This window comes from Trichomonas vaginalis, chromosome III (genome assembly GCF_026262505.1).
Source record: "Trichomonas vaginalis G3 chromosome III, whole genome shotgun sequence".
NCBI lineage: Eukaryota > Parabasalia > Trichomonadida > Trichomonadidae > Trichomonas > Trichomonas vaginalis.
Genome location: NC_067205.1, coordinates 6,450,415 through 6,476,863, shown reverse-complemented (window position 1 = coordinate 6,476,863; position 26,449 = coordinate 6,450,415). Strand labels below are relative to the sequence as shown.

Here is a 26,449-nt window from a genome sequence, read left to right as displayed (position 1 = left end):
AAATGCGCCAATAGATTGAAGAAGAAGAATTGTTTTTCTCTTAATGAACTTTAATCCTTTTGATATAAGAATATTAAAAACATTAATATAATTTCGATTTCGGAAATTAAATTTCCAAATTTTTTGTCGATTTCGGAAATAACAGGATCCCGCATCCAACACGCAACAACAAAACACAAAACACACTTTTTGGTTCTTTCATCGTTTTAATCGTAATTTATGTAATACATGATTTGGATAAATTTTACAAAAATAGAACCTATATTATATTCTTTTCAAAGATTCTTGCAAATCATCAAAAATAATTGTATTTTAAAAAACGATCAAATTATCCTTTCATTATTTTAAACTTAAATTAGTTTTTATGATTGACTAAAGCAATCATATTTATTCATCATTAAATAAACAAAAAAATAATATTTGAGAGTTATTTCAAAAAACACATTGAATTTATTAATTTGTCTCAATTTCAGTATTATAAATTTTTATAATTTCAATATTTTGAAATACACTTTTTAATATTTCAATATTTATGATATTTCAATGTATTAAGTGGTCTCAAATTGAGCTTCTCAAATATAAGTTGGCCTATTCAAATAATAAAATTAAATAATATTTAAAATAATAAATAAAAGTGATTGAGGTCATAGCAAAACGGCTGTTTCAGTCATTAATTCTTAAAAATAAAAAGGGTAAAAACTAAATAAAATGTGTAAAATTCAATAGTGTCTGTGCTATCGTTCAATTTGAAGGTGTCTTTTGAAACCGCAAGACACATTGAATTTTTGAATAGTGTATTATGGTTTGACAGACACCAATGAAAAAAATAAAATGATATTTATTTTAAATATATAAGATCCTTATATAAAATATAAATATTTTATCGTTTTATTTTCTTGTTTTAGAAATGTTTTTTATTGAAAAATCAATAAAACTAACTCCAAAATAAAATTTTTGATATAAAGACACTATGATGACACCAGGCAAATCTTCCAAGACACCTATCGTCGGGAATCTAACAACCCTAACGTTTCATCTATCACAACAACATTTGGTTGCGTCTCATTTTCGAGGAATGCAATGCTTGAAAATGTAGTACCAAGATCGATACCTACACCAATCATTTAAAAATATAGATGATGGAAATTTTCAAAAAAAAAAATCATGCAAAATAAAGCATGATTTCGTATGAATTACAGCAAAAATCTGATGTAAATGCAAGTAAGAATGTAAGTATCAATGGACGTCAATATATTTTTGATTTTCCTTGTGATGATACATCAATTTGCACAGACTATGTTGTTAGATTACCACGAGGCACATACAAATTTGAATTGTATGGTGCAAGTGGCGGTAGTGCAAGAGGGAAAGTTTCATCATATAGATATGAAAACAAAAGTTGTATTTCAGAAGAAACTGTAAGACTCATGCATGGTAACACTGAATGCATTCAGCAAGATAGTATCGGCGGTGCTGGTGGATATTTATCAGGTACTATCACTCTTAAGCATCCTACCCTGTCATATTTTACCATCGGTGGTAAAGGTGTCTTCGGCTACAAACCAGGTTATATGACTGAAGAAGAAAATTTCCAGAAAGAAAATATGCAACCAGGTGGGTATGGTGGTGGAGGAAGTTCTTCCAATTATTTTAGAGGAACAGGGAGTGGAGGCGGCCAAACCACTGTCAAATTTATTGAGAATGATCTTTGGCATCGCGTTTTAGTGAGTGGTGCTGGTGGTGGATGTGATGACTACAATGCAGATGATGGAAGTGGTGGCGCAGGTGGAAATCTTGTTGCACAAGGTTGGTTCTTTAACGGAAATTATGTCGAAAATTATTTGGCAAATTCCACATTCGGGTTTTCATTTGGTCAAGGAGAAGCTGCTCGTTATGGAAGTACTAAACATCCTCATGCTGTACCTACAAGCACTAATACAGATATTGGAGGTGCAGGTGGAGGATGGTTTGGAGGATTTTCTTCTCAGTCTGGATCGGGAGGTGCAGGCGGTGGTTCTTCATTTGCATTGACAAAAGATGCTATTATTCCTCAAGGAAATATTTCTGCTTATGATGAGTTTTATAATTTAATTGATTCTAAACCGTATTCATTTAATTTAAACTCAGAATTCCTCTTCAAAGATGTTATTCATATCCAAATGATTTATTTAATTTGATTTATTTAATGACATGATCCAAGCTATTTAATGTTTTATTTCTAATTGATATTAAATAACTTTTTTTCATGCTACAAAATGAGTCTTATTGAATAGTAGCTTTAAATATAAATACACATCAATTCAAATTTTTTGGGTCCGTTTTTCAGTGAAATCATAGTGCCCAAAACAATTTGAAGTGATTTGTATTCAAATATACTCCAAACAATTTTTCTGAGAAAAGCTCAGAAAAAATTTGTAGTATATTTTTATTATGGATCATGATATCGTGATTACTTCCTAGATTATTGCTACATTTTAATAATTTAAACTTAAATGAATTTATTAAAATAATGTGTTTCTTTATCCTATCGAATTTAACTGCTTTTTCAGATTAAGGTTCCAAATTTCTTTTTATAAAAAATTTGAAAACTCTGATGTCATGCAAATTAAAGCATGATTTCATATGAGTTATTACAAAAAGATGGTGTGGTTGCAAATGAAAATGTATCTGTAAATGGGAATCAATACATTTTTGATTATCCTTGTGAGAATACATCATTTTGCACGAAGTATGTTGTTAAATTACCACGAGGTACATACCAATTCGAATTATATGGTGCCAGTGGGGGAAGTGTTCGAGGTAGGGTCTCATCTTACAGAGATAAAAATAAAAATTGTATATTAAGCAACATTGTTGAAATATTCCATGGCAACGCTGAGTGCTTTCAAAAGGATAGTATTGGTGGCGCAGGAGGTTATTTATCTGCCACCCTCAAACTACAATCTCCAATAACAACTTTTCTGACCATCGGAGGTAGAGGTGTTTATGGGAAGAAAAGTGATGAATCGGCCACCAAAAATTGTTTTAAGAAAGAAAACATGCAACCTGGAGGGTATGGTGGAGGAGGAAGCTCCGCAAACTATGTGAGAGGGACAGGGAGCGGAGGTGGCCAAACGGCTGTCAAATTTCATGAAAATGATCTATGGCATCGAGTTCTTGTGAGTGGTGCTGGGGGAGGTTGTGACGACAGTGAAACAGATGATGGCAGTGGCGGTGCAGGAGGAAATATTACTGCACAAGGCTGGTTCGACAATGGTAATTATGTAGGTACACTACTGGCCAATTCTACATTTGGATTTTCTTTTGGCCAAGGAGAAGCTGCTCGTTATGGAAATAGAATCAATCCTTATGCTGTTCTAAGTAGTCGTAATGAAGATAATGCCGGCGCTGGTGGAGATTGGTTTGGAGGATTTGCAAGTCAATCTGGTTACGCAGGAGCTGGTGGAGGATCTTCTTTTGCTCTCACTAAAGATACAGTCATTCCTCCTGGCAACATCTCCGCTTACGATGAGTTTTACACTAAGATTGATTCGAAACCTTACGCTTTTAATATCAACTCTGAGTATTTGTTTGAGAAAATAATACATATGCCTGGAATATGGGAAGGAAATGGAAGAGCTGTGATTACAATACTTCAGTCCTGTGTAATCCAGTCTTGTTTTCGATATTACAATATTAATTATATAGAAATTTTAATTTTTAATTTAATATAAAATAAATAAATCTAGAAATTTAATAATTTGACATTTCATTCATATCTAATGTATGCATAACAAATCCTTCAAGTAGGGAAAAAATGTAAGAGAAAGCTCGTTAATATTTTCATTAGATTTGTTTCTAGTCTTGCATTATTATGTTTGCATATCTAACTCTAGTCTTTGCATATCTAAATCACTCTAAAATTATGTCAAGATTCAATGCGATTTTAACCTTAAAATTTGTGAAAGACAATAGCGATGTAAATATTCTAAAATTTTCGGATTAATGGAAATATTCGAAAGTTGTTATGATTTCATATGAACTAATATCCAAGCAGGATGTAAATGCAAAAGAGAAAGTATTTGTAAAGGATAATCAATTAATTTTTGATTATCCTTGTGAAAATTCATCACATTGTACTGACTACATTGTTCATATGCCTCGTGGAACATATAAATTTGAACTATATGGTGCTAGTGGAGGCAGTTCTCGTGGGAATGTCTCTTCTTACAGAGATAAAAATAAAATTTGTATTCCGGATGACATTGTCAAGCTTTTTCATGGTAATACGGAATGTTTCCAAGAGAATAGTATTGGTGGAGCAGGAGGTTATCTATCAGCCGTTATTCGCCTAAACCATCCTATTCCAACTTATTTTACCCTTGGAGGAAAAGGTGTTTTTGGCTACAAACCAGGTACAATGACTGAAGAACAAAATTTTGAGAAAGACAATATGCAACCTGGTGGATATGGTGGTGGTGGAAGTTCTTCTAATTATTTTGGTATTGATGAATCATCTACATTGATCTATGGTTCAGGTAGTGGAGGTGGTCAAACCGCCGTCAAATTTCTTGAAAATGACCTTTGGCACCGAGTTTTGGTGAGCGGTGGTGGAGGTGGAAGTGATGACAATGCAACAGATGACGGTAGTGGTGGTTCTGGAGGAAATTTAACTGCTCAAGGTTGGTTTCGCTTCAGTGAACTTAAGAGTTCTCATTTAGCAAATTCTTCTTTCGGATTTGCATTCGGTCAAGGAGAAGCTGCTCGATACACTACAGCCCTAAACAATAGATCTGTCCAGAATGCAGGAAAATTTGATATTGCAGGTGCTGGAGGAGGTTGGTTTGGTGGTTTCTCTTCCCAAGATGGGTCTTCTGGATCAGGAGGAGGATCATCATGGGCATTGACAAAAGATGCCTTCATTCCTATCGGAAATATCGAATCTTATGATGAATTCTACAAATTTATCGACTCTAAACCTTATGCATTTGATCATAACTCAGAATATCTTTTTCAAGATGTAATACATGTACCGGGTATTTGGGAAGGAAATGGCCGCATTATCATTTCAATACTTGACATGTGTTATATTTAATCATGTATAAACCAATATCATTTTTATTATTCTTCAATTTTTATTGTAATTTTAATTTCTTCATAAATTTCAATAAAAAATCTGGAAACTCTATGTTGTCAGAATAAATTATAATTACTTTTTTAAAGGATAAATATTTGGAAATAAAGTGTTAATGAGTTGATAATGTTAATTTTACATATGCAGGATTGAATTAAGTTATTAGATATGATTGTGAGTATGATTTTGCCGTTGCCTTCCCAGATGCCAGGAACGTGAATAACATGATCAAAGAGATATTCTGAATTAAGATCAAATGCATATGGTTTAGAATCTAATTTGTAATAAAATTCATTATATGAATCAATGTTTCCTTTTGGAATAACTGCATCTTTTGTTAATGCCCATGATGATCCTCCTCCTGCACCTCCTTGACCTGATTGAGAAGAAAATACTCCAAACCATCCACCACCAGCACCTCCAATATCTACACGTTGACTAACTTTTACAGATATTGAATTGTTAGCATCATCATAGCGAGCGGCTTCACCTTGACCAAATGAAAAACCGAATGTGGAATTTGCATAATATGAATTGGTGAGTTCTCCGTTGTAAAACCAACTTTGTGCCGTAAGATTTCCGCCTGAACCACCGCTGCCGTCATCATCTGTATTGTCATCACAGCCACCTCCTGCACCACTAACGAGAACACGATGCCAAAGATCATTATATTGAAATTTGACGGCGGTTTGGCCACCTCCACACCCTGTCCCATATGGATGGTCTGATGAACTTCCACCACCACCATAGCCACCTGGTTGCATATTGCCCTTTTCAAAACTAGATGGGCTACAAGGATTATCTGTTTTATGACCAAAGATACCTCGACCTACAAGAGTGAAGAAAGCTTGAACAGGAGATTGAAGAGAAATTTGTGCAGAAAGATAGCCGCCTGCACCACCAATACTGTTATTTAGATAACAATCAACATTGCCACCATACAATTTAACTAATAATGGTGAAATGCAATTTGTTTGTGAATATCTATATGATGAGACATGACCTTTAGAACTACCACCACTGGAGCCAAATAATTCAAATTTGTATGTACCACGTGGAAGATGAACAAAATAGTCTGTACATTCAGATGTGGATTTACAGGGATAATCGAAAATATATTGATTTCCAGATTGCAATACATTCACATTAGCACTAACACCCGTTTTATTTACGAGTTCATATGAAATCATGAATTATTACTGAACAATGATATCATTTCACATTAATAAAAAAATTAACCTTAAAAATTGAAAATTCAAAATATTATTGTCTCATTCAATAATATAAAATATTCTGCTTATCATACCAATTGGTTTAACATGAAGTAAAACATCTGTTAATCATTGTTATAAATTCTGATTAAAACTGTTAAGGGTCCACGGTCCGGCCAAGCGAAAGATATTGTTAATGTTCAAAATTTATATGGCAAGGCCCATATCTATTTATATACTCTGATTTGATATCATATTTATATACTATTTTTTAAAATATTTTTTGGATTTCATTAACCAGGAATCTCCAAAAAATCGATTCAAGTTGAAGACGATACCGATAATTCTCATTTTAGCATTCAATTTTTGAATAGTATTGAAAATGTACCGTGGACCCTTAAATTATTTCAATCTTTCAATTGAGTCTTTCCGATATAAAAAATATCATTCAGAATAAAGTGTGATTTCATATGAACTATTATATAATAATGGTGCTGGAGGAGTTCAAAATTTCTTATTGAAAAAGTTACCCATGTTCCAGGCATTTTGGAGATTCTGGACAAGCTTACTTCAAGGAATTAATCTTAAAAGTGCTTTTTGTTTATGATATATCGTCATTATGGTAAATATTAACCTTATTTTAATTACAACAGATTACTTCTTAACTTAAGAAAAATGAATGAATCCACCAGAACTTGAGAATAAATCAATAGATGGAGCAGCCCCAAATGTTACAAATCAAGGAAAGAAATATATCTTTGATTATCCTTGTAATTCAAGTTATGTTTGTACTGATTACATCATTCGTTTATCTCCAGGAACATACAAATTTGATTTATATGGAGCAAGTGGAGGTTCTGCACGAAACAAAGTCTCTTCCTATAGAGATGGAAATAAAAATTGCATTCCATCAAAGATTGTTTCTCTTCTAGGTGGTAACACTGATTGTTTCAACAGCAATAGTCTTGGTGGTGCAGGCGGATACCTATCTGCTAAAATTACATTAAAACAACACCTCACTGCATACGCGACAATCGGTGGCAGGGGAATTTTTGGCAAAAAATCTGATGCTTCAGCAACTGAATGGTGTTTTAAGAAAGAAAACATGCAACCAGGTGGATACGGTGGCGGAGGAAGCTCTTCTAACCATTATTTAGGAACAGGGAGCGGAGGCGGCCAAACCGCTGTCAAATTTCTTGAAAACGATCTCTGGCATCGTGTTCTCGTGAGCGGTGCTGGAGGTGGCTGTGATGACAGTAACTCAGATGATGGAAGTGGTGGTGCAGGAGGAGACTTGATTGCACAAGGATGGTTCAATGATGGTGTATTAATATCCACACTTTTGGCAAATTCCACATTTGGATTTTCTTTTGGACAAGGAGAAGCTGCTAGATTTGGCCAAGCCAATAATTCTGATGCTATTCGTATGAGTAATAATGCAGATATTGGCGGTGCTGGTGGTGGATGGTTTGGAGGATTCTCTGGGCAGTATGGCACCGCAGGTGCAGGTGGAGGTTCTTCATTCGCACTGACCAAAGGCGCTATAATACCTAAAGGAAATATATCTGCATATAATGAATTTTATAATTTTATTGATTCTAAACCATATGCATTTGACCTCAACTCTGAATATTTATTTGACGAAGTTATTCATATGTCAGGTATTTGGGAAGGAAACGGCAGATTAATAATAACAATTATTAATAACGGTATTTTATTATCATGCATTTGTCGGCAATCATTTAATTTGAATCTTTATTTATTCCTTGTAATATTTTCTGCAGTTTAAAAAATTTAATTTTGATAGTTTTTACTAATTAATTATAACTATGAGTTTGCAAAGTTCAAATCAACAATATCCAAAAGATTAAAAGTCATATTCTAAAAAGAATCTAACGGAATATAAATCCATCATGAATTATATATGATTTCATATGAACTATTAAATGAATCTGTACCAGAATCAAAATAAAATGTTAAGTGTATTGGTCAAAAATGTTTTTTTTTGAGTATCCATGTAAATCAACATCTGTATGTACAGACTACATTGTTCATTTGTTTTTGTTAAAAATGGGTTTTACATGGGGTGCATATTTTGCGCATTTGAAAAAGTTTGGAGTTGACTATTATAAATAATCAAAATCATTTATAAAGTATAGCCACAATTGCATATGCAAAATATATTAAAGAAAAAATGCTTACATCTTTTGACTACTTTACGCGGATAGATTTTTAAACGCACAAATAATGCGCAAATTGAATGTAAAATAATCGTTTTTGCGCATTTTTTGCACTTGTAGGAAAACCCCATTTATAATAATAATTTGTTAGTAATATAAAATAGAAGTAATATCATTAAAATAAAAATGAATTTTATTATTGTTATTATTTCAAAGCTTGTAATCCAAATGATGTAAACAAATATTACAAGCTAGAGATGTATCAGGTTCTGGAAGCAGTTGGTTTTAGGAAATTACAAATCATCATTGGTGATTTGCTTGGAGATTTTTTTTTGATAATTATTTTGTGTCACTACTCTTTGAACCATTTTCATCAATTTGCGTATGTCATCATATGTCCTTTATTCCATTAAATATATAAAAAAAGTTTAATCTAACAAGATATAAAATCCAAGTCCGATAAGGTATCTCATTTGTTTGAAGATGATACATGAGTATTTGATCAGAGCTGGATTACAACTTTGAGAAAACTTTACAAATGTGTATGGATTTGATTCAGAAATTTTTATAAATCCATTTCCTTTTTTACCTTTGATTGCGATTTGTTCATTTAAAGGGTCAGGAAAAAATTTATTGCCGCCAAGTAAATTAACATTCATCAAACTTGGATGAGCATAGCTACTTCCCCCACCGCCGCCAGAAATGTCAGCACCACCACCGCCGCCGAAATATCCAGCACCTCCGCCCCCAGGCGAGCCCGATTGTGTACAACATGCGTCACCCCCTCTTATTATTTGTCCACTATTTGCGAGACAATTATCAGGGTTATTGGGTATGAAATATTCTCCTCCATATCCTGGGGCTTCTGAAGTAGCTCCTTTTCCACGAGCTCTCTTTATTAGTTCACTAGTGTACCAACTGCCGTATGCATAGCCATCCTCTGCGAATGGACCACCAAAACCGCTCGGACACTCACCACCTGAATCATCATAGTATCCAGCGCCGCCACCTGCACCTGCTGCAATGATTATATTATCAAAGTTAATATCATATGCAATCAATGTTGCTTCACCGCCGATACATGAGTATTGACGCCTAGATCCAATGCAATTTGAGCCACTGCCAAATTTTTTGTGGCCGTAAATTATGGATTCACTGCATATACCTTGTTTGCCAACATATGCATAAAATCTGGTTAACGAAGTAACATTAATAATAGCTTCTGAATATGCTCCAAGACCAGATTCAGGTTTGGATCTGAAACCGCCTTGTGCACCCCATAACTGTAACAAGTATGTTCCAGTTGATAGTTCAAATTCTTCAATATTGCCAGAGTAATCAAGATTTTTTATTAAATTTAAGATTTTTTGTATATATAATAGCCGTTCAAATGAAATGAATACGTTTGGACATCAATTTTGCAGTGGTAATAGCGATCCCGAGTAAATTAAACTGCTTGCCCTAAGGTGGATAATAGTCAATTTTTTTATTACATTTTAGTGAGCGGCACAGAGACACAACACGCTTTGAAATCACAAGACGCATGGATTTAATGATTTGAAATGCTTTCAATTTCTAAAAAAATATAATTTCATAAAAATTATGGTGCTGGTGGAGGATCTTCATTTGCTCTCACTAAAGATGCTATGATTCCTCCTGGAAATATATCTGCCTATAATGAATTTTATAATTTAATTGACTCTAAGCCTTACGCTTTCGCATTAGATTCCGAATATCTCTTCACCGATATAGTTCATATGCCAGGTATCTGGGAAGGGAATGGACGGTTAATTATTACCGTTATAGAACTTAAATATAATGTGTCGTGCTTAAAATATTATTTCATGAATTTTTCTTCGCTACTATTTATAATAATAATTTGTTAGTAAAATTTTCATGTATCAATGGTGCACGTATGCCAGTATGACATGACCTTCAATTTTGTGATTTAACGGTTAATTTTCAATTATGATTCACATTAGTTGTCAAAATTATAATTAATATCAGATAAGCATAAGTTCACTCAGTTAATCAAAAAATCATAGCTAGGAAAACAATTATATCAACAATCAAGATAATCATATTATTTTTATTTCTAATTGACAAATATTTGGAAATAAAGTGTTAATGCGTTGATAATGTTAAATTTGCACAAACAAGATTGAATGATGTTATTAGAAAAGATTGTGAGGATGATTTTGCCGTTTCCTTCCCAGATGCCGGGAACATGAATAACATGATCAAAAATGTATTCTGAATTAAGATCAAACGCATATGGTTTAGAATCTAACTTGTCATAAAATTCATTAAATGAATCAATATTTCCTTTTGGAATAACTGCATTTTTTGTTAATGCCCAAGATGACCCTCCTCCTGCACCTCCTCCTCCAAATTGGCCAGAAAAACCTCCAAACCACCCACCTCCAGCACCAGCTATATCGCTGTGGCTACTTGTTTTTACAGATATTGAGTTGTTAGCATCATCATATCGAGCTGCTTCACCTTGGCCAAATGAAAAACCGAATGTAGAATTAGCAAAATATGATTTAGTTAATTTACCAAAAAGGAACCAACTTTGTGCTGTAAGATTTCCACCAGAACCACCACTGCTGTCATCATCTGTATTATCATCACAACCACCCCCAGCGCCGCTAACTAGGACGCGATGCCAAAGATCATTTTCAATAAATTTGACAGCGGTTTGGCCGCCTCCGCTCCCTGTTCCTCTTGGATAATTAGAAGAGCTACCTCCACCTCCGTATCCACCTGGTTGCATATTAATCTTTTCAAAACAAGCTGTATTTAGTTCAGATTCTAATTTATGCCCGAAAATGCCACGACCACCAAGAGTGAAGTAAGCTTTGACTGGAGATCGAAGAGAGATTTGTGCAGAAAGATAGCCGCCTGCACCGCCAATACTATTACCTGGATAACAATCAACATTGCCGCCATACATCCGAACTAAAAGAGGTGAAATGCAAGAGGTATTCGAAAATCTGAACGAAGAGACTTTATCTTTGGAGCTACCACCACTGGCACCAAATAACTCAAATTTGTATGTTCCTTTTGTAAGATTAACAGCATAGTCTGTGCAGTCAGATGTTGAATCACAAGGATAATCAAAAAGGTATTGGTTTCCGGATTGAAATACTTTCACATTCGCACTAATACCTGATTTGTTTACGAGTTCATATGATATCATGAACTAAATATCATAAGTATTTACTATTTCATATATAAACTTTAAAATTTGAGAACTCATAAAATATTGTCTTATTCAATAATTGAGTATATGAAAACATTGTTTTCATTGGATTAACCTTAAGTATAGCAACAGCTTAAAACCTCTTAATATTATGTTTCTAAGTGAAAGTCATCATTTTATGAATGGTAATTTAATATCTTTCAATACAACTGCCTCAAATATTTTAATAAATTACTCACTTTTTCCTACAGTTTTGGTTTCGGAAAAAGTGATATTATTTTGAATATTATTAAATCGAAATAACACGGTTTAAAGAGAATAATAAAAAATATAAACAAATATGGTTGTAGCAATAAATTTGACAGTTTGTGACTTTATAAACTTCAATATAATACTTTGGAATGCTTATACATTCAACCGGATCCTTAATACTATAATCGACATCAAATTTTTCATTTCTTGGATTTTTCACGTATTTTTCGTCAATCTTATCACTGTCAAAGTAACAGTCCTCAAATAAAGCATAACCGGTACCATTTTGATAAAATCCAAAAAATGCAATTTGCATCACAAATTATTACATTTCTAACTCTTAACACCGAATACTCGAATGATACGGCAATTGTGTAAAATTTAGAAGTCGAGTTTATTATCTCAGAAAAAGAATAATTATATTCTTCTTTTCTAAATTCAACACCTGAAGTTACAGTAGAATTAATACGATAGTTAATACAGAATTTGGAATTTCCCATTCCATAACCCATCAATGGTCCACTATAATAACTACATATAGAATCAGAATTATTCACATAATTCAGCGTTTGAATTCCTCCTCGCAAAAATAGCGGACTGGCTCCAACAAATAGATGCCCGGATAATGTCAATGACGACTCAATAAATGAATTGATATTATCGAGGTAACTAACCATGTAGCAAAAATGAGCATGATCACGAGAATTAGATGATATTGAACAAAGCTTCTCAAAAAACATGCTTCCTTTATTTGTATTGACCTTAATAGCTCCACCGCTATAAGTAGAGGAACAGTTATAGAAAAAACTACGTTTAATATATGTTGTAGTTGAAATATTTTCATTATTTATTAAAATTGATCTATTAATGAAGTTTTCAAAGATAGTTTTAGCAATCGTATAATTATTCGGAAATGTCTTTCTTGTATAAGGATCTTTAGCATAAAATAAAGGCTCTATTTATGATGACTGTGATAAATCATTTTTAAGATTATAATATTTATCTGAAAAGGAATTGATGTTAAGGTGCAAAGCAGTCTATTCAACATTCAATGCTTAAACAGATAATATCATAGATTTTCCACCAAAATTCAAATTAAAATGACTTTATTCTAGAATACATTAAAAAACTATTTTCATTTATGGTTTGTGTGATATTTTATTTGATTCCTTATCCAGTCTAGATGCTATACGATGTTTATATTGGAATGTTATCAATGAAAATTGGATAATCCAATAGTAATTTATTTTATTAAAGTCAAAGATCGAAACATGGTTCAGTTTTTACAAATAAATAATTTTCGTTCTTTTTAATAGGCTATTGTTTGTTTACAGCAGAAAAATTGAGGAAAATGATTAATTGATTTTCTAAATTTCATCAATAAAGAATCCATTATATGATTAAATGGATTGATTATGAGAACTTTTTGAAATTCTATACAATATTGCTGCCATTTATCGTATAATTGAATCAATTGTTTTCAAATTTCTTAAAATAAATGGAAATTTCTGTTAATTTAAAAAAAAAAGGTAGTGGGGCTTCCAGGCACTTCGTGCCTTCTAGCCCTGAAGATGATTAGTATAAATGAAGTTTTTATTGGGAAGGCTTCCAGGCGCGTTGCGCCCTCTAGCCCTGAAGATGTTTAGTATAAATGAAGTTTTTATTCGGAAAATTGTTAGTCTTCTGGGTCGAAAACATTATATAATGTTTCACTTTTCACAAATTATATATGTTTTCATGCTTTGTCACTTTTCTGTCACTTTTCGGGTAAAAACATTTTTATTATTATATATAAATGAATTTTACAAAACCACCGTTACCGTTCTTTGGAAATAAGAGTAGATGTAAAGATATTATATTGAGAGAACTTAAGAAACTACCGAATGGTCTAACATTTGTAGATTTGTTCGGTGGAAGTTTCTATATATCCCATTTATGTCATATAATATTCCCAGACTCAAAGATTATATGCAATGACTTCGACAACTATATGGACCGTCTCAAACATATTCCAGACACAAACAATATATTGAAAGAGTTAAAAGAAAAGATACCTATAGGTAAGATGGAACGTATACCATTAGATAAGAAAAATATTGTGAGAGAGGTTTTGAAAAAAGCAGAATATATAGACTGGAATAGTATATCTGCTAGACTATTATATAGTGGTGCTATAAGAGTTCATGACATTGAAACACTTATGTCAAAAGTTTTATATCTTAACTATACAAATGTTTTCAAAGAGAACATAGAAAAATATATTGAGGGTATAGAGTTTGTGAGATGTCATTGGACAGAGTTGTATGAAAAATATAAAGACAAGGAAAATGTTTTCTTTATAGTGGACCAGCCGTTCTATAACACATGGGATTTTCAATACCAAGTAGACTGGACTTTGAGAGACTCTTTAGAAACTTTAGACGTTATACATAACCATCCATGCTTTTACTTTACATCCGATAAAAGTGGTTTGGAAACCGTTATGAGATGGTTAGAGGACATACATGACTATGAGTTTATATATGACAAGATAGAATATGAGAGAGGTCCTATAAACTGGAGAAAGTGTCACAATAAAGAAATTTTATTAGTAAGTAAATGTGGTTTGAAATCGGATTGTTAGTTTTAGGTTTTTTCCATTGTGTCATTTATTTATTTGACGTGGCAGAAAGATATAGAGAATATGAAGATGAACCAATGCCTGCAAATGTTCAGTATATGTACTCGTAAGAGATATTTTTATCTAATATTAAATGGACGCACAGAACTTAGCGAATGCACAGCAACCTGGACAACCAAACCCAGAGAATATTCCAAATGAAGTTAGAATACAAACTGCAATGGCAAACTATGGTCAAGTGCCAACAGATGTACAAATGCAAACTGCCATGTCAAATGACGCTGCGTTAGGTTTGCCACCATGGTATGCAAATATGAGATGGAAAGAGTTTTATACAAACCCTGAAGTGGGATATAAACAACTTTATGCAGATGACGCGAACACAGGAGTTGACCCAGAATATGTTTTCTACCAGAGGAGAAACAGAATGTATGAGCTCCAGTTAAAGAATGCTATGGAACTCAACAGGAAACGTAAGAGACTAGGTGGACATTAGATTTTTACACGTAGTAAATGGGTTTCTTCAGTAGTATTGGAAACTTCTTCAGAAGAGTTGGAAGAGGTATATGGAATGGAATAAAAACCGTAGGAAGAGGAATTTGGAACGGTGTCAAAAATATTGGTAAAAGAGTAGGTCAGTTCGTTGGTATTATACCTAAAGACCCTGAACCAGAAGAACAAGCTCCTGTTATACAACAGCCTGAACCTGCACCACAGTCTAGTTGGCAACCAAATCCAACACCTCAACCGTATTAAAAAATTATATTTTTACCGTTCGATAGTAGTTGTATATGAAACTAAGTTCTAAGTAAAACGCATGGTATAATGGAATTATTCTTTTTCTTCCATCTGTAGTAAACCATACTTGAAAGTCTGAAATACTTCCACTTGGTGGTTCGTATAACTTTGTAGGTTTTTCGTAAAAGTCATTTGCCAAGCATAAAAAAGAGTTTTGGGCGCCAGAAAATGAAGCATGAACAATAATAGCATCTTGGTCGAAAACATCTTTAAATAAATATGGTTCATCTCTTGCATATCGACTGTAAATATTTGCTAAAGGAAGTTCGACTTTCTGATTTAACATTCTTTGCAAATAATACCATGACATTGCAGTGAATTCTGTATATATTTGTTCGTCTTTCTTTGGATTGTCTTCGTAGATTTGAAATGACACTTGTGAATTTTGTTTGTCATATACAATTCTCACATAAAGTGTGCTCTCGGTATTTGCATATTCATCAGCATATTTTGCATAACATGAATTTATTTTATCTTCTATATTTTTTAACGCAGTCTGTAGAGAAGATGAAAGGTCAACTTGTATTAGCTCAATTTCTTCCCACATTTTTCGTTTCCCTTCAGATATATAATCTATATGAAACCTTACAATAAATGGAAAACTTTTATCTTCTACAGACACAAATTTTATTCTACGAAAGCCAATAGCTTTTGTGACAGATGGGTCTCTTAGCCATCTTAATGGGTAGTCAAAACGATAGCCTTCATGCTTTACGGCCTCTGTCTCAAACTTTTGACCGACATTAGTAAAAAGTTCATCTAATGGTTTAGTTGTAGCAACTCTTGAATTTTCTTTTTCTATTGAAAGCATATTTTATCTAGAATAAAAATGTCGAAAGATATTGCTTCCATAAGAGAAATACAACACAACCGACAACTCATTATGCAAGCTCTAAATAAGAACACAACAAACTTTTCAAACTATTCTAAGATATCTGAGTCATTGAAAGAAGGAAACTTAAAACTGACCTTAAACCCAATGACAGATGAGTTTCTGTTTCAAGACAAGAAGAACAATACTGTCTGTATAAATCCAACAAAAGGAACTTTAAACGAGAAACCTATAAATGAACTTCTTTTGAAAACAGATGTTGACAACAAAGCTGACAAAGAATATGTAGACGATGCAATAGCAAAAGAAGAAGAAAGAGCTAACAATGCTTATGCAACAAAAGAACATACTCATCCTGAACTAGCAGACAAAACATATGTTGACAATAAAATGTCAAGTGAAGTGACAAGAGCTGAAAACGAATATTCTAAAAAGACTCATATACATACCATTGCAAATATTACAAACTTACAAGAAACCTTAAACAGTAAAAGTGCCGTTGGACATACACATACATCTTCTGAAATAACAGACTTAAACGTTAGCCTTGAAAAGAAAGCAGACAAGAACCATACACATACAAGTTTTACAACTGTTGCTATAGAAAGTATTGAAGGAACGGTTGACGTAACTGATGGGGATGTATTATATTGGAAACTTCCTAACTTTCCACAAGGTTTAACATCGGATGACGACATAACGACGATGAGAAACATTAGATGTAAAGATGTTTATGTCATGAAGGATGAACATAATATTAAATTCACTGCTCAAGATTTATATGACAAGAAAGCAGACAAAACAGAGCTTCAAACATTAAAGACAGAAATACTTCAAACATTATATCCTATAGGCTCTATTTATACGTCAATGAACTCTACCAGACCAGAAGTAGTACTTGGTTTTGGAACTTGGACTCAAATAGTCGACAGGTTTTTGTATTGTGCAAACTCTTCAAAGGAAACAGGTGGAAGTAAAACGATTTCGGGTGAAAATCTACCTGCACACAGTCACTACATAGATTTAAGTACATCTCAAGCAGGTTGGCATAAGCATAAATTTTGGGATTGGTCAGCAATGAAAAAAGGTAAAGGATATGATGTTAAAGACGACGTTCAGTTTGCTATAAATTGTTTCTGGGGTAACACTCAGGGAGATGGAAACCATACACATCGCGTTACAGGATATACGCAAACAACGGGACAAAGTAAAGACTACATGCCACCTTACATGACAGTTTACGCATGGTATAGAAATGCTTAGTCGTCATTTTCAACTTCTTTAGCATATTCGTCAGGAGTTGTCTTATATTTGTTAGGAACTGTCTTTGAAAGTATACCACCTTGAACTTTGACAAGTTTGAAACGAGGTCTGACAATAGTAGTTTTATCTTCTGCTTGCAGTGTGTACATTTTGCCATGTTTGCCTAAAACTTCATAATATTCCCTTGTATACTTTCTTCTATTTTTACGAACACGAATGTGAGTACCTGTCGGGTTCCCATTGTTGTCATAGTCAATAGTATTTTCATATGGGTCGCGTTTAGGTATTTCTATTTTTACTTTGTCAGCTTTCTGAAGTTTGAAGCCCGGCATTCTTTCTTGTTTGTCTCTTTTGACTAAATTATTAAATATATAGTCTTTCTCTAAGTCAGGGTTGTTTTTCATTTCTTCGGGGGAGTGGTTTCCCAAACCTTTTTGTTTACGGTTATTGTAAATATTTAAAACTTGTCTCATCTTTGCCATGGAGAAGTGTCTATACTTGTCGTCATATGACATTTCATTTGCTTCACCACCTTGTGGTTGGTTTAAGTCTCTTAACATTTTTATACAACCGTCAATGACACCAAGAGCAGAATGGTTTTGGTCGACAATGAAATATTGGTTTACATTTTTTGAACGCAGATAGTTTTTAATATCATCTGATTTGAAAGAACTTTCACAGTCAGATGTCAGTTTTGTTGGATGATATTTGTCAACGAATATTGTCAAAGCAGTTTTCACATCTAAAATATTTTTGGACCATAATGGTATGGCTTCACAGTATCTTGTGTTTTGACCAACAAATATTAACCAGTATGGAGGTCCATCTGTTCTAACTCTCGGAATGTTTTCCAAGATATCCATAAACCAAGCATTTGGTGTTGAACTAAAGATTTTTATCATGAGTGCTTTCTTTGTCGCTTTAGAAACATAGGGGTCCTTGTTCGGATTCGTCATTTTTTACCCTATAAGAAATGGGTTTATTTGGCGCATTAGCAGGAGTTGCATCCAGATTTTTGCCCGCAGTGGGAACAATAGCCAGAGGTGTATTTGGAGTTGGAAGGAAGATTTTGAGTACATTAGGTATACTTAAAGAGAAAGCACAACCTATTATACAAACTGTACAGAAAGGTTGGGATGTAGCACGAGATGCAACAAATCTTATTCCAAATCCTGAAACAAGAGGAAAAGTTCAAGGATGGATGGACAATGTAGGAAGACAAGCAGGAAACTATTATAACAAAGCAAATGACTACTATAACCAAGCAGGACACTATATGGACCAAGGTGAAAGATTCTTTAACAGAGGATATAACCATGCACAACAGTGGGTAAACAATAACCAACCTCAACCGCCTCAAACGTGGGGAATGTAAAGTTTTTTACTGAGATGAAATGAACAATACAGCATTGAGACAAATGGGTTCAAGATGGATTTGTCGGCTTCCAGCAGTTACACAACGTGTTTGTCAAGTTCTTCCTATACCTCAGGAAGTTTTAGACCGACTTAAAAAACCTAAACAACCAGTTGAAAACAAACCAAACTAAAATTTTTACTGAGATGAAATGACCGAAGAAGTTGAAACGGTAGATTTGACACCACAAACAAAAAGTTCAGAACCATTGTCAAAACCCGTCAAAGAACTTACAGATGAAGAGAAAAATTCAATAATAGAAAGTGCCAGGTCTGGAAATACAAACCCTAACTATAAAGTTACTTTTCATAGAAATGGAACGGCTAGTATCTCAAAAAAGAAACAGACTCTCACAAATAAAATATTGAAGTCTGAAGGAGCTTTCGAGACAACAGATGGAAAAGTTTACTTCACTGACCAACAGTTCATTATAGAACATCTCATTGACTTAGAGTCGAAATATTCTAAACTTTACAACAAACACAAAAAGTTGAAAGGAAAACAAAAACAAATGGCATATGATATTTATGAAGATGTTGACAACACAACTGTTCCTGCATGTGAAGTAAAGTCAGAGGAACCGAAAAGTGACGAAAAACCGATAGAAGAAGAAAAACCAAAAACTGAAGATAAACCAAAACCAAAGTTTAGTTTGGAAACTAAACCAAGTCAACCTTCATTAGCTGGTATGGGTTGGCGTCAAAGACTTATGGCAGCAGGCGGTTATGTAAAGTAAAGAAAAAAAACATTTTTTTATTTTTATAAAAATGCCCCCATATAGAATGGATAGAAAGTCTGCTAGAATAAAAGCAGAGTTACAAAGATATGGTTGGAGAGTTTCGAAGAATTTTAAATATAGGAAGGGAAGACCCATAAAAGTCTATGACAAATTGTCTGGTCTTCGCTACGAAATGGATTTGGAAACAGCACGTGCCAATTATCCAAACAGACTAGAGAGGTTAGAAGAAGAACGTCTTATGAACATGCCTTTCGATGTTAGTGAACCTCAAGTTGAAGGACACGACGGCTTTGCCAGATTCTACTGGAAACATGACGAACAATTGCATCCTTTGAGAAGGAAAAAAGGTAGTGCAGAGGATGGTCATGCTCCCATGGAAAGAACAAGATATGCATATGAAAAGTATCGTGAAGTTAGAAGTCAAATTACATCTGGTCGAACCTTTACAGTAAACTTTGACGAAGGAAAGAACAAAGAAGGCTTCATGGGAGTACTTGCTGCAATTCAAGACGGAAATATGAAAGGACACAATCTCAGATTGACCATAACAGATTTGGATGGTCACATTTACTATGCACATGGCAATGAACAAACAGCCGCAAAACTTCTTGACGCTTTCAAGACTACAAAGAGAGAACAAATGGTTGACTCCGACTCAGACATTTTGAATGCAATTGAAGGAATTGCAAGTGTCAAGTTCGAATGGTACCAACCTAACCCTCAAGCAGTCAGACAACATGCTGGATACTTCCCGTTCATAAATAAGTCTGACATTGACTTGACAAGGTATGGAATTTACAATTCAATTGAAACAATTGTCAACGAACCTTGCATTCTTACATGTCTCAGGAACTCTGGTCTTGTTACAGAAGAGAAGATGAAGTATCTTGAGTCATGTGTGAAGACAAGGTACATTCTCAGAGGTCAATTGGCAAAAATTGCACCGTTGGCAAATGTCAATATCCGAGTCAACATACCTACAGCTAAAGGTTCTTCACATGACGACTATGTTGTTGAGTTCAATTTACCATGGTTGAAGATTGTAATTGTCCACAACCACTTCATGTTGAACGAAAGTCTTACAAACCCATTGTTCGGAAAAGGCAAGTGCAACATTGTCAGAGCTGTAAACATTCTTTTCGAGAAAGGTTTGTTGGAACCAATTCCAGATGACAAGCTGACAGAAACTTTTGTACCAAAAGACGAAACAAACTTTTCACTGTTAGCAAGACCAAAAGTTGTTCCAGACAAAGTTCTAGTACAAAAGAAGTACACAGTTCCACAAGGAGTTGGATTGTTCGGATACCAACCTGAACCAGAAGAACTTCCAATGAGGTTGCAAGAACTTCAAGATGCTATAAACAAACTTCCATTGAGACATCCAACTGACGTCAAATTGTATTGGAGAGCATCTGAGTTAGGTCAGAAGGTTTTATATGAAACAGGTTGCTTCGACGATGTTTATGAGATAACAGGAGAAGTTTCTCAGAAGATAAGAGACTCACTTGAATTTCCACAAACTGGGCCAATTGGTTGCAACAAGTTCGACTCAAACGAAAAGATATACTATGTCGACCTTAACGCTGCATACATGAGGTTTGTCCAATATATTCCGACTGGAATTCCAAACGAAGATGGTGAGTTCCCGGGAAGGAACTATACAGTTGGAAAAGTCATACAACAACTGTATGATATTAGGAAAGCTTCAAACCCCAAACTTGCAATGACACTCAAATTGCTTATGAATTCGACATGGGGATATTCCATTAAGAAACCTCAAGAGATGAAGAGTAAACATTATGAGAAGGTCGACAACTTTGTTGAAAGGTTTCTCCTTTTGTTTTGAAGTACGAATTCACTCAAGGTCAAAGTGGCTTAGTAACCACATTAAAACCTATTGTCGAACATTGGTCTTACCCTCAGTTCGCAAAGGCAGTCCTTGACAACTACAACAAATTCTTCTCCGAAGTCAAATCCAAAGTTGTGGTTTACTATGAGAACATTGACGCACTCATGACGAACGAAGAAGGATACAACAAACTCATTGAAATGGGTTTAGTCGGTGAGAAGATGGGCTGTTTTAAGCTAGATAAGGTATTTTCCGAAGTTCATGTAATATCGAAAAGGAAATATTGGGGCATACTTGAAGACGGCACAGAAATAAAACATTGCATGAAATAAAAATTTATTTCTAAAAAGTGACATTTTTTAAATTTTATTTGAAATGTACGCTGAGTTTGTTAGTGAACCTCAAGTTGAAGGAAACTTGTTTGTTAGATGAGAAATATGAAATGGCATACCATTTTAAAACAATATATTTTTACATATATTAAATGCTTCAGGTTGAAAAACAAAGAACAAAAGTAGCAGATACAAAACCGTTAGACTATATCTTTACAAATGCTGGTAGGACAATATCAGATGAAGAAATTTCATCCCGAGCATACAGGTTTGACTATCCAATTCGTTGGCTTCAAAGTCCTTCAGATGCAAAGGCAATAGGATTTAGAAGAGTTTTGTTTTCAAATAGAACTAACGCATTTATGTTCGCAGTATATTTCATGGGCAGTATGAAGGTTCTGATGGTCTAATAGACAAATTTGACGAAATGAGAATCTTTACAGTTCGTTCAGACGAAAGTCTTGAGAAAACTCTAAATGACTTTCAAACTCAAATGAACAAATATTATTGGGAATTTCAAAAAAAATACGACTCTTTACTAAATGGAACATACTATCTGAAACTAGAATATGACAAGATGAACTCCACCGTTTCATTTCAAAAGATTGAAATTAACCCTCCAAGAGATACAGAGTTTTTATTTTGGGAAGTAGACAAACGTTCTTGGGCACAATTTCTTCGGTTACTAAACCAGAACGAACCATTACCACCAGATGGTCCATTTAAATTTATACTTCCACCAGCAGATTTGATGATTTATAGAAAGTGTTTGACCCTCAAAATGTTATGTGTCATGCAAGTTTCAGTTCAAGCAACAATAGTTTTCTATGTATTGGTAAGGACTTTTATGACTTTGCTTCTAAATTCTACGAACCACCTAGTAACAGTTTCTCTGACTTTCAAGTTTGGTTCACAACAAATGGTGTGCAACATATTATTCCATTGTACTATGACTTTTATCTCGAATTGTCTTTCATATTTAACTACGGAAAAGTGCTGAAAAAGTATTGAAAAATAAAGTTTATGTTAGAATGTTAGATCTAACACGTTTTCTAACACGTTTTCTAACATCGTAGAAAACTCAAGACTTCTTCGTACATGTTTTGTCAAGACTTCTTCGTAAATGTTTTGTCAAAACTTCATCGTAAATGTTTTGTCAACTTCTTCGTAAATGTTTTGTCAAACATGAACGTAAATGTTTTGTCATGATTTCATCGTACATGTTTTGTCATGACTTCTTCGTAAATGTTTTGTGAAGAATATAGCAACCGCCGGAATTCAGACGGTTGCTTTTTATACAAAATTCATGCGGGAAATTCTTGAGTTTTGGTTGAAAGAATACGGTGGAGCCAAAAGTGGCTCGACCTCAAAACAAGCATTTTATGAGCTTACAAAGGGTGTTATGAATGAATTCAGCAACATACATCCTGACCTCGTTCATTTTGTTGCTGAATTCAGACAAAAATAATGTTTAGGGTAGAAGGTTAGATCTAACCTCTTTTCTAACCTGTTTTCTAACCTCTTGAATTTGTCATGAATTTCCTTAAGATAGAAAAAATAAAGTTAGTTTTATTTTATTTATTTTTTTATTTTGTATAAAAGATATGATTTCAACAATCGGCACAACAGCAATACAAACAACAACTTCACCAAACTCGTTAGTTATGAATCCAACATCTATGTTAGTAGAGATGAAAAGCTTCATTCCTTCTTCATATACTTTCGAAACAGAAATCCAGAAGATAAAGCAGGAACTTTTAACAAGTAATTTAGACTGTAGTGCGAAAGATGAAACAAATGAAGAATATCTTTATGAAATGCAGGACATTATTGACCATTTACCTAAACTACCTGAAATTCAGCAGCAAAAGCTCACTATTCCTGAATTCGACGAAATTGAAGTCAAAGCAACTGACTCAGTAGAAATAAAGAAATTCATACGTAAGGTAAACTATGAATTCCTTGGTTTTCATTGCAACCATAAGGTTATGGACAAAGATTGCGATATGGTATATAAGAACATCTCTGACATATATAAATCCGAAGAATTTAAGACCTACGACAACTTTGTTTCATTAGCTGCAAAATGTGTATGGCAGATAAGAGATAAAGACAGAAGAGGTAAGGTATGGAATGAACAGATAAAACCAACTGCTTCAGATTTAAAGAAAGCCATTGACGCTTTAGTTGTTTTAGCAGGTAAGGTTTCAGAATATAACGCAAAAATGAACCCACAATGTTCTAAATGTAAAGCAGCAATGAGGAAATATAACTACTCCGTCAAAGAGATAGAAAGAATGAGAAACGACTATGCAGACTTAAAGAAAGAAGCAGAAAAGCCAGCAGAAGATAAAATGGATATGTTAGAATTTCTGAACAAAAACTATCCAACTGCTGACGATTTCCTTCTATCTGACGTCAAGAAGAAGTATAAAGAAACTTTCGGCATTGTTAAAACATTCGATGTACTGACAGAAGAAATAGAAGCTACGAAATTGTTTAGAGTCTCACGAATTCATAACGTTTACCATGTGAAACGCTTATAAAATAACTGGGGTAGAAAAGAGGTTAGAAAAGAGGTTAGATCTAACCTTCTACCCTAAACATTATTTTTGCTGAATTCAGCAACAAAATTCATGAGTTTTGTGTGTTTTAGACCATGTTAGAAAACATGTTAGAAAACATGTTAGATCTAACATTCTAACATAAACATTATTTTTATTGAATTCCGTATGAAATTTCATGAGTTTTGTATGTTTTAGACCATGTTAGAAAAGTGGTTAGAAAACATGTTAGATCTAACATTCTAACATAAACTTTATTTTTGTCTGATTTACGCTCATTACGAAGAAGTCTTGACAAAACATGTACGAAGAAGTCTTGACAAAACATGTACGAAGAAATCATGAAAATTCAAGACCCTTTGGGTCTCGCCGCTTAGCGGCTGAGGTGAAAAATTAGGTGAAAAAACAGGTGAGTTCTCACCTCTTCACCTAAACATTATTTTTACTGAAAAATGACCAAAATTCTGAGTAAAATGGCATAAGATTGCTTCCCTCGGAAAACCGAGAGAAGAGATTCCGTATGAAAATCGTGAAGAACAGCGAGACCGTTTTTTTTTTCGGGGTCGCCTAAAACTCATGAAAATCGTGAAGAACAGCGAGTAGGGAAAAAAACTTAGTCGCCTAAAACTCATGAAAATCGTGAAGAACAGCGAGTAGGGAAAAATCCGGTCTTGCATAAAACACATGAAAATCGTGAAGAACAGCGAGTAGGGAAAAAAACCTGGTCTTGCATAAAACTCATGAAAATCGTGAAGAACAGCGAGTAGGGAAAAAAACCTGGTCTTGCATAAAACTCATGAAAATCGTGAATTTCCTTAAGATAGAAAAAATAAAGTTATTTTTATTTTTATTTATTTTTTTATCCGGAATATAAAGACAGATATGTCAACATCAGAGAACACAACAACAGTTATAGTCCATGAAGCTATAAATGAAGAATATGAGTACATACAGTTTAACAAACAACTCCGTCTCATTCGTTCGGTCAAAGACGATATGTACCAGATGCAAAGTATTTTGACAGCATGTTTTGCACCCGACACTAAGCTTCCTAAAGACTGGTTTAGGAACCAAAGCACTATTGAACTATTAAGCGAAGCACAGCGAGACATACTTTTTTCTGAAAACAGTGAAGAACAGCGAGTAGGTAAAAAACCCCAGTCGCCAAAACTCTATGAAAACAGTGAAGAACAGCGAGTAGGTAAAAAACCCCAGTCGCCAAAACTCTATGAAAATCGTGAAAAATTGCCAAACGGTTTGAGAGGATATTATGTACATAGACTTCTTGTAAATGCTGTTGCAATGTGGGCTTCGCCTCGTTATGCTTGGTATATTTACAGACTTCTTGACGAAATTCATAGACAAGAACGTGAAGAGCTAGAGAACAAGCTTGAAGCAAAAGACAAAAGCATTCAGAAAAGAATACCACGTTCGGTACCAAAAGGAAAGGAAAAGAACTATAAGTATATGATTTATACTGAAGAGATGGAAAATGAAGAAGATAAAGATATGGTTATGTTGCATTTAGTCAGAAGAAACAACAAAAGCTTTTACGACCTTGCTAAGATTTACAAATCTGACAGAAATTGGTTCTATCGCGAAAACTTACCGATTTCAATGACACCGAATGAAGATGTGAAACAAATAGTTCAAGATACGTTACCTCAAACACACTATGATATGAAAGGTTGTACAATACTTACCTTCAAAGAAGATTTGCCATTGTTAAAGGAAAAAATAACAGAGTATTTTGACAACTTCAAACAAGTAGGGTAAATGCACTCTTTATTTTTACGCTTGACTTCAGATGGCTCAAGTAGCTCAATTAGGTAAATTGCCTCGTCAAATCCTTCTGGCATTCCGAGTCCTTCCTTCCAACAGGAAAAAATTTTCCCGACAACAGGAAGAACTCTTCCTTCCAACAGGAAAAATTTTTCCCGACAACAGAAAAAAATTTTCCATCCGACAGAAAAAAATTTTCCATCCGACAGGAAAAATTTTTCCAGTTGTCCGTCCGTAAACCATTCAAATTTTCGAAAATTGAGAACTTTTTGGTCGAACTTCAGAAAAAAATTTT

At 33.9% G+C, this 26,449-nt stretch overlaps 14 protein-coding genes and 2 pseudogenes across 16 annotated transcripts, besides 2 other annotated features; 13 read left to right on the top strand and 3 right to left on the bottom strand.

Annotated features, from left to right (window-relative positions):
• Positions 1 to 934: 934 nt before the first annotated feature.
• On the top strand, positions 935 to 2,530 carry TVAGG3_0652880 (glycine-rich protein family; the record flags this gene model as incomplete). The annotated part of the gene is made up of 1 exon (XM_001322010.2): positions 1,179 to 2,177. One exon carries the CDS (start codon positions 1,179 to 1,181, stop codon positions 2,175 to 2,177), a length of 999 nt encoding a protein of 332 aa, XP_001322045.2.
• Positions 2,531 to 2,612: 82 nt separating this feature from the next.
• On the top strand, positions 2,613 to 3,713 carry TVAGG3_0652870 (glycine-rich protein family; the record flags this gene model as incomplete). The annotated part of the gene is made up of 1 exon (XM_001322011.1): positions 2,613 to 3,713. One exon carries the CDS (start codon positions 2,613 to 2,615, stop codon positions 3,711 to 3,713), a length of 1,101 nt encoding a protein of 366 aa, XP_001322046.1.
• Positions 3,714 to 4,006: 293 nt separating this feature from the next.
• TVAGG3_0652860 (glycine-rich protein family) lies at positions 4,007 to 5,074 on the top strand (the record flags this gene model as incomplete). The annotated part of the gene is made up of 1 exon (XM_001322012.1): positions 4,007 to 5,074. The coding sequence occupies one exon, from the start codon at positions 4,007 to 4,009 to the stop codon at positions 5,072 to 5,074; it is 1,068 nt and encodes a 355-aa protein (XP_001322047.1).
• A 122-nt stretch (positions 5,075 to 5,196) lies between these two features.
• Positions 5,197 to 6,303, bottom strand: TVAGG3_0652850 (glycine-rich protein family; the record flags this gene model as incomplete). Its single annotated transcript, XM_001322013.1, has 1 exon — positions 5,197 to 6,303. One exon carries the CDS (start codon positions 6,301 to 6,303, stop codon positions 5,197 to 5,199), a length of 1,107 nt encoding a protein of 368 aa, XP_001322048.1.
• Positions 6,304 to 6,485: 182 nt separating this feature from the next.
• Positions 6,486 to 6,720: a mobile genetic element.
• Positions 6,721 to 6,955: 235 nt separating this feature from the next.
• Positions 6,956 to 8,113, top strand: TVAGG3_0652830 (glycine-rich protein family; the record flags this gene model as incomplete). The annotated part of the gene is made up of 1 exon (XM_001322014.2): positions 7,004 to 8,113. One exon carries the CDS (start codon positions 7,004 to 7,006, stop codon positions 8,111 to 8,113), a length of 1,110 nt encoding a protein of 369 aa, XP_001322049.1.
• Positions 8,114 to 10,578: 2,465 nt separating this feature from the next.
• Positions 10,579 to 11,757, bottom strand: TVAGG3_0652820 (glycine-rich protein family; the record flags this gene model as incomplete). The annotated part of the gene is made up of 1 exon (XM_001322015.1): positions 10,600 to 11,706. The coding sequence occupies one exon, from the start codon at positions 11,704 to 11,706 to the stop codon at positions 10,600 to 10,602; it is 1,107 nt and encodes a 368-aa protein (XP_001322050.1).
• A 2,957-nt stretch (positions 11,758 to 14,714) lies between these two features.
• TVAGG3_0652810 (uncharacterized protein) lies at positions 14,715 to 15,077 on the top strand (the record flags this gene model as incomplete). Its single annotated transcript, XM_001322016.1, has 1 exon — positions 14,715 to 15,077. One exon carries the CDS (start codon positions 14,715 to 14,717, stop codon positions 15,075 to 15,077), a length of 363 nt encoding a protein of 120 aa, XP_001322051.1.
• A 17-nt stretch (positions 15,078 to 15,094) lies between these two features.
• Positions 15,095 to 15,337, top strand: TVAGG3_0652800 (serine threonine-protein phosphatase family; the record flags this gene model as incomplete). Its single annotated transcript, XM_001322017.1, has 1 exon — positions 15,095 to 15,337. One exon carries the CDS (start codon positions 15,095 to 15,097, stop codon positions 15,335 to 15,337), a length of 243 nt encoding a protein of 80 aa, XP_001322052.1.
• A 4-nt stretch (positions 15,338 to 15,341) lies between these two features.
• Positions 15,342 to 16,190, bottom strand: TVAGG3_0652790 (uncharacterized protein; the record flags this gene model as incomplete). Its single annotated transcript, XM_001322018.1, has 1 exon — positions 15,342 to 16,190. One exon carries the CDS (start codon positions 16,188 to 16,190, stop codon positions 15,342 to 15,344), a length of 849 nt encoding a protein of 282 aa, XP_001322053.1.
• Positions 16,191 to 16,400: 210 nt separating this feature from the next.
• Positions 16,401 to 26,449: part of a mobile genetic element that runs on past the window's edge.
• Positions 18,448 to 18,849, top strand: TVAGG3_0652780 (uncharacterized protein; the record flags this gene model as incomplete). The annotated part of the gene is made up of 1 exon (XM_051241692.1): positions 18,448 to 18,849. One exon carries the CDS (start codon positions 18,448 to 18,450, stop codon positions 18,847 to 18,849), a length of 402 nt encoding a protein of 133 aa, XP_051088279.1.
• TVAGG3_0652770 (uncharacterized protein) lies at positions 18,869 to 19,021 on the top strand (the record flags this gene model as incomplete). The annotated part of the gene is made up of 1 exon (XM_051241691.1): positions 18,869 to 19,021. One exon carries the CDS (start codon positions 18,869 to 18,871, stop codon positions 19,019 to 19,021), a length of 153 nt encoding a protein of 50 aa, XP_051088278.1.
• Positions 19,040 to 19,624, top strand: TVAGG3_0652760 (phage tail repeat-like family; the record flags this gene model as incomplete). Its single annotated transcript, XM_051241690.1, has 1 exon — positions 19,040 to 19,624. One exon carries the CDS (start codon positions 19,040 to 19,042, stop codon positions 19,622 to 19,624), a length of 585 nt encoding a protein of 194 aa, XP_051088277.1.
• TVAGG3_0652750 lies at positions 19,671 to 21,808 on the top strand (annotated as a pseudogene). Its single transcript has one exon. A coding segment is annotated over exon 1 (2,138 nt).
• Positions 21,961 to 22,513, top strand: TVAGG3_0652740 (annotated as a pseudogene). Its single transcript has one exon. A coding segment is annotated over exon 1 (553 nt).
• On the top strand, positions 23,413 to 24,354 carry TVAGG3_0652730 (organellar and viral DNA polymerase type B; the record flags this gene model as incomplete). The annotated part of the gene is made up of 1 exon (XM_051241689.1): positions 23,413 to 24,354. One exon carries the CDS (start codon positions 23,413 to 23,415, stop codon positions 24,352 to 24,354), a length of 942 nt encoding a protein of 313 aa, XP_051088276.1.
• TVAGG3_0652720 (KilA, N-terminal/APSES-type HTH, DNA-binding family) lies at positions 25,255 to 26,148 on the top strand (the record flags this gene model as incomplete). Its single annotated transcript, XM_051241688.1, has 1 exon — positions 25,255 to 26,148. The coding sequence occupies one exon, from the start codon at positions 25,255 to 25,257 to the stop codon at positions 26,146 to 26,148; it is 894 nt and encodes a 297-aa protein (XP_051088275.1).